Genomic DNA, 6,437 nt, shown 5'->3' with positions numbered 1-6,437 from the left:
TATGACTAAGTAAGTTCTTTTACTAATGAGCCAAATTACAGAGTCTGTACAAATAAATGCTTGTGTAGAAAAAACAAGTGTAAAAGTATAAACAAATATTTACATATTAAAAGTAAAAGGCCCTCCCATTGATCATCGATTTGCTCGAGCGGGCCCAGTAACGTCTCCATTGGAGACTTTGTTGTTACTGTGTCTGGCATATCGAATACTCTCGGTAGCTTGCCGGGCTCTCCGAGAGGGGCAGAGGAATCGAACTCGGGTCGGCCATGTTGGCCGCGTGTAAGGCGAACGCCCTACCCGCTGTGCTATCGCTCCAGCCCTATAATACATTATACATTATCCAGCCCTATAATACATTATAGGGCTCCAGCCCTATAATACAAATTATAGACAAAAAAGTATAAACAAATGTTTATTGGTAGATGCTGGTTGCCTTGCTAAGAAAGGGATGTAAAGGGGAAATAGAGCATCACTTGCCCACAGTTCCATTTCACAGAGTAGAAACTAAGGCTGAAATGGGTATCCTTTTGAGTCAGAGGAAGAGCATGGAATGGATGTGGAAGCCCATATCTAGTTTTCAATTTCCCAGGAGTTACAGCAGTGGGCTGTCACATTGGGGTGGTGGATTATGGTATTTCATCTTCACTAGACATTGACCCGTCCTAACCTCAGTAGTAGTTTCTACCATGGTCCATCGCTTTGCATGTTCTCTGTCTGAAATCGTGTCTTTCTTTTTCATTAAGAGGTAGACCACAATGCAAGTGCCTAACCAGTCCTCTGTGACTGAATTCATCCTCCTGGGCTTCTCCTTCAATCCCAGGAATACTCCCCTGCTTTTCTCAGCCTTCCTGATAATCTACCTATTAATTATTCTGGGGAACAGCTTGATCTCCATCCTCATCTGCCTGGATTCCCGCCTCCACACACCCATGTACTTTTTTATTGGCATCCTTTCTATGCTAGACCTGGGCTACACCACTACCACTGTGCCTCAGATGTTGGCACATCTGGTCAGCAGGAAGAAGACCATCTCTTTTGCCAGCTGTGTGACCCAAATGTACATTTTCTTAGTTCTAGGCATCACTGAGTCCTGGCTCTTTGCCATCATGTCCATAGACAGGTATGTAGCCATCTGCCACCCCCTGAGGTACAAAGTCATCATGAATCCATGGCTCTGTGTGTCAATGGTCATTTTCTGTGGACTTTGGGGTGTCCTCTCTGCTTTGGTCTATACTTACTTTGCCATGCGCCTGCCCTACTGTGGCCCCAACAAGATCAACCACTTCTTCTGTGAAATTCCTGCAGTCTTAAAGCTGGCCTGTGCAGATACCTCAATCAATGACCGGGTAGACTTTATTCTTGGATTTTGTGTCATCCTAGTCCCACTCTCCCTCATCCTTCTTGTTTATGTCAACATATTCATTGCCATCTTGAGAATCCGCTCAGCCCAGGGGCGAATCAAGGCCTTCTCCACCTGTGCCTCCCACATCACAGTGGTCACCATGTTTTGTGTTCCCGCCATGGTCATGTACATGAAGCCTGGCTCTCAGTCCTCCCCAGAAGACGACAAAAAGTTGGCTCTCTTCTACAATGTCATCTCTGCTTTCCTCAACCCCATCATCTACAGTCTCCGGAATAAGGATGTCAAGAGGGCTTTTCTCAAGGTGACGGGGTGTGGCAAGGCCACACAATGAGACCCAGAAGGACATTTGGGAACTAAAAAATACAATTCAGCATGCATCCTAAGAACTCACTCACATGGCCCCACAGCATCAGAATAGCCCTGAATCTCAGCTTAGCACAGGCCATTGGGGGACAGCCCACAGTTTGGCTATCTGACCCATCATTATGCTCTCAGACACAAGTCCTTCAGTTCTTTTTGGCTTTGGAGCAGTGTTTCTCAAAGTGGGTAATCCCCTCCCTAAAGGAGCCATCCAGGGGACACTAGTAACCCCAGATCTACAAACATCTCCCTGACTAGATGTGTGCTGACACCTAATTTTGCTCTCCCCTCTCCTCAGGTGTGTGTTGACCAATTATTTGCCATAAAACTAAAATTTGAAAGAAAAAAAAAGACTCTGGGAAATTTCTGTGTTTGTTCACTCACAGAATATACAGAAGGTATATTTCTAGGGGTGCACTGAGTGATTTTTTTCCTGAAAGGGAGCAGTTGACTGAATAAGCTTGAGGACCTCTTCACTAGAGTCTTAGTGGTACCAAAAAGAGGTGTCAGCATCATTAGAACCTTTGGTTTCGACAAAAGGAAAGGCCCATGGGCAGTTCCCGGTGCCTGGGTTTTGAGAAAGTTTGAGTACTCTGGAAGTGTCTGCATGGTGTTCTCTGGACAGAGAGGGAGGAGCACAGACTGAAATGGAGGATCCTGGTCCAAGGTGGACCCATAAGTGTTAGTACAATAACTTACAAGATGCGTTTATTTATTTTAAACTTCCATGCAGATTGAAGACAAGCTGGGATGGACCAAGGCCATCTGGTCTCTTCGACTTTCCCAGGCTTATCTCAGGTCACTCTGTTCCCTTCTTCTCCCTCCAAATAAACTGGTTTTCTCTCTGTGCCTTGATGTACCATACTCTTTCCCATCCTACCCATGTTCTTCCTCAATTCCTCACCTCCAGCCTCACACCACCTCCATCCTTTTCCATTTTCATGTCAATTCCTATTTCTCTGAAGAGTTCTTGCCATAACTGCAATTTCTTAAAGAAACTATTACTTGAGACTCCACGGTGAGTTAACCTTCCATATCACATTACATCTCTCATTTAACAATGTGGCTCAACAACTGAATTTTCTGCAAAATTGCAAATTCCATGAGGCTGAAACCATGACTGTCCAGCTCACTAGGCGTTTTTATTATTTTTGGGGGGAGAGGGGAAGAGGTGTTGTTTGGTTTGTTGGTTTTGAACCACACCTTATAGTGTTGAGGGTTTATGCCAGGTTCTGTTCTCAAGGATTACACCTGGCAGGCTCTGGGAACTATAGAATGTCAGGGATTGAATAGGTCAGCCATGGGCAAAGCAAGAGTCCTGCTTGCTGTACTATCTCTCCGTCCCATTTCCAGCTGACTGTTTTGTCCTGAGATCAGATGAGATCGGGCGCGTTCAGGGTGGTATCTCGCCCGCATGGCAGAGCCTGGCAAGCTACCTGTGACGCACTCGATATGCCAAACACAGTAACAACAAGTCTCATGATGGAGACGTTACTGGGCCCGTTCGAGCAAATCGATGAACAACGGGAGGACTGTAACCGTGACCGTTTTTGTCCTGAGGCTCTAGTTCCACGCATTCCATATACCCACCCTCAAAAGATAAATAGCATTTAAAAAAAAAAGACTAATATATGCTAAACCTCAAAGAGGAAAGGTGGGGCCAGTAAGTGGGGTATTCAATGAATTAGGCTTAACAAACTGTGGGGGGAAGTTGCAGGGAGTAGATAAAAGGATTAGATGTTGCTATTCAGCTACATTATTTGAAAAAAAAAAGCTACTTGCCTTCAGTCCATAAGCATGGACTGAAGCAGTGGAATAGCATTGCTTTACCTGTCAAATTAGTGAAGTTAGAAAAATGGTAACGATAATCACCATTACCATTTTTGAGAAGGATGAGCTGACTGAACACCCATACTCATTGGTGAAAAGAATTTTATTTAGGGAGCAGTAAAATAGCTCCAAAGACTGGAACACAGGTTTTGTAGGCAGCATGTGGAAGACTAGGTTTGATCCCCATCACTGCATGATCCCCCCAAGGACTAAGGTGGAGTAGCCCCTGAGCACTGTCAGGTGTAGCCCAAAAAGAAAAGGAATAAAAAAGAAAAAAAGGAAAGGAAAGAAATCAAGAATTTTATTGGCTTTTTTATTAGTTTTTAGATCAGTGCCTTCTACATTGTAAACAATTAATACATTTGTGAAATGAGCAATAATAGTACTCATAATTCTGGCTTTGTTTTTTGAACTTAAGTGCCAATACAGTTTTATGAATTTTACATATACTAGTTCAGTTAGTAAAAATATCAACAAATACAAAGCACCCAACAATATATATCATGAGCTTTTACAATTTTGTATACTTGGACCTAGTAATTTTACTTCTACGTCCAAAGAATAGAAATAGACCAAGTTTTATGTACTCTACTCATCAAAGAATATCAGAAGTAGCTATATCATGTATCAACTATATGAAATAGTATGCAATCAGTACAATGTTTTCTTTTTTGGCTTTTTGGGTCACACCCGGCGATGCTCAGGGGTTACTCCTAGCTCATGCACTCAGGAATTGCTCCTGGCGGTGCTCAGGGGACCATATGGGGTGCTGGGAATTGAACCTGTGTCGGTCATGTTGGTTGCGTGCAAGGCAAATGCCCTACCCGCTGTGCTATCGCTCCAGCCCCCAATCAGTACAATGTTTTGAAGTAAAATTTATTTACTTTGTAAACTATGCCATGTTATATGGGGGAAATGAACATAAAACTGTATATAAAAAAATGAACCCACAGTTGTGAGTCAGAGGTAGAGTGCCAGCCTCACATGTGTGGGACAGTACTTCCAATCCCCTTATTGCTACACACTGCTGTGTGTGATTCCTGATAGCACCAGTGTCAACTCTCAGAAGCCACTCATGTAAGCCCTAGCACTGACACAAATCTAGGTTCCTGGACAGTGCAACAATGACAATCAACACCAAGGGAAGGAAAGCAGAAGACAAATCAAATAAGACATGGAAAAGTACCTTTCAAAAAGTTAATTCAATTTTAATAAAGTGTGCATATGGACTTTTTATATATGGAAGGATAAATATTAACATATTAGCAGCGGATATCTCTGAGTAGTAAGATAAAAGGTAAAAGGTAAAGGCCCTCCCGTTGTTCATCAATTTGCTCGAGCGGGCCCAGTAACGTCTCCATCGGAGACTTTGTTGTTACTGTGTCTGGCATATCGAATACGTCATGGGTGGCTTGCCAGGCTCTGCCGTGCGGGCGAGATACTCTCGGTAGCTTGCCGGGCTCTCCGAGAGGGGCAGAGGAATCGAACTCGGGTCGGCCATGTTGGCTACGTGCAAGGCAAACGCCCTACCGCTGTGCTATCGCTCCAGCTCCTTTTGGCTAAGATCAAGTGTAGAGTAGTAAGATAAGTGATCTTTATATTTGCTTATAATTTACTATTTTTTTAAAATTTCTGTCATCATACATATTATCTTTAGCAGAAAGAAATAAAGGGTTTTTTTTTTTTTTGGCTTTTTGGGTCACACCTGGCGTTGCACAGGGGTTACTCCTGGCTCATGCACTCAGGAATTACTCCTGGAGGTGTTCGGGAGACCATAAGGGATGCTGGGAATCAAACCCAGGTTGGCCGCGTGCTAGGCAAATGCACTACCCGCTGTGCTACCCCTCCAGCCCCAAGAAATAAAGATTTCTTGAAGAATATTTGTTGTTCTGACGGGGAAAAAAGGCCATGGTAGCAGCATCATTTATTCATCACTGCCTCCTCTATGGCAGACCTACCTCTGGGTCCCATGACTATATGATAAAGAATCTGTGTTCCAATCTTGTGAGGAATAAACAAGGGATCAGTCAAGGTGCCACAAAATACTGCTAGACTCGTGTTTAAAACTTGGAGGGAGTGAGAAGTGAGGAGGTGGGCTAGGCTTTACAGATGATGCCACAATTCTGTTGAGTGTTAGGAAGCATTTGTTAGATATCCTGGAGAAATGAGTCAAGGGATGGTTGAGCATATTTCAAGACAGCAAAGACCAGATGCTGGAAGTTTGGAGAGTGGAAGGACATTTTGAGGAGAGGTCCAGGCAGGGAGAGCAGATGTGTCATGTAAAGAACTGGCAAGCTATTAAAGAAATCAGGAATTTTCCTTCTTTAGAAAGGTATGTCCCAAGGACTGGTACCTGTAACTTTTATTCTGAAAAATATTGTAAAGCAAATATTTCCTACCCAAATGGGCTCAGAGGGGGTATGATGCCACCAACAGATCAATCTGTACCTGGGTGAGTTCATCAGCAGTCTGATGGTGACTTCAGGCTTCCTGACACCTCAAAATTGTTGCTGTGCCTTTGGCCGGACCCCAGCAACTTGGAACCAAGTTTGCCAAGAAATTAAATGGCCGAAAGTTAGGTATGTGGGAGCCATGCTCACAAATCACCTCTGACTCAGCTATACAAACTCACTTATTGGCCTTATTTCAGAGACCCATAGATAAATTTTAAAAGAGATCAGAAGACACAGTTAATCTCAGGACTGCGCATGGCTGAACAGACTGGGGTAAGTCAGACGAGGGCGGCTTGGCCTGGTGGCCCACCCAACAAGAGCCCCCAGCAACCACTTCCTTCCACAATCCAAAATCACCGCTATATCCCCGGCCTGACTCCACTGTCTCAGGACGGATCTCACCAAGATATAATCTGTTGAAAATTCTGGGA

General features: G+C 43.9%; 1 protein-coding gene across 1 annotated transcript; it reads left to right on the top strand.

Moving 5' to 3' along the window:
- Positions 1 to 755: 755 nt before the first annotated feature.
- On the top strand, positions 756 to 1,694 carry LOC130039112 (olfactory receptor 2A12-like). Its single transcript, XM_056130980.1, has one exon. The coding sequence runs from the start codon at positions 756 to 758 to the stop codon at positions 1,692 to 1,694; it is 939 nt and encodes a 312-aa protein (XP_055986955.1).
- The last annotated feature ends 4,743 nt before the right edge of the window (positions 1,695 to 6,437 follow it).

Source organism: Sorex fumeus, unplaced genomic scaffold (genome assembly GCF_029834395.1).
Source record: "Sorex fumeus unplaced genomic scaffold, SorFum_2.1 ptg000082l, whole genome shotgun sequence".
Lineage (NCBI taxonomy): Eukaryota > Metazoa > Chordata > Mammalia > Eulipotyphla > Soricidae > Sorex > Sorex fumeus.
Note: the sequence above shows the minus strand (reverse complement) of the source record. Positions and strands in the feature narration are given on the sequence as shown.

Bases quoted from the DNA above. Each gene is read 5' to 3' on its own strand.
- LOC130039112 (XM_056130980.1), top strand. From the start codon at position 756: ATGCAAGTGCCTAACCAGTCCTCTGTGACTGAATTCATCCTCCTGGGC.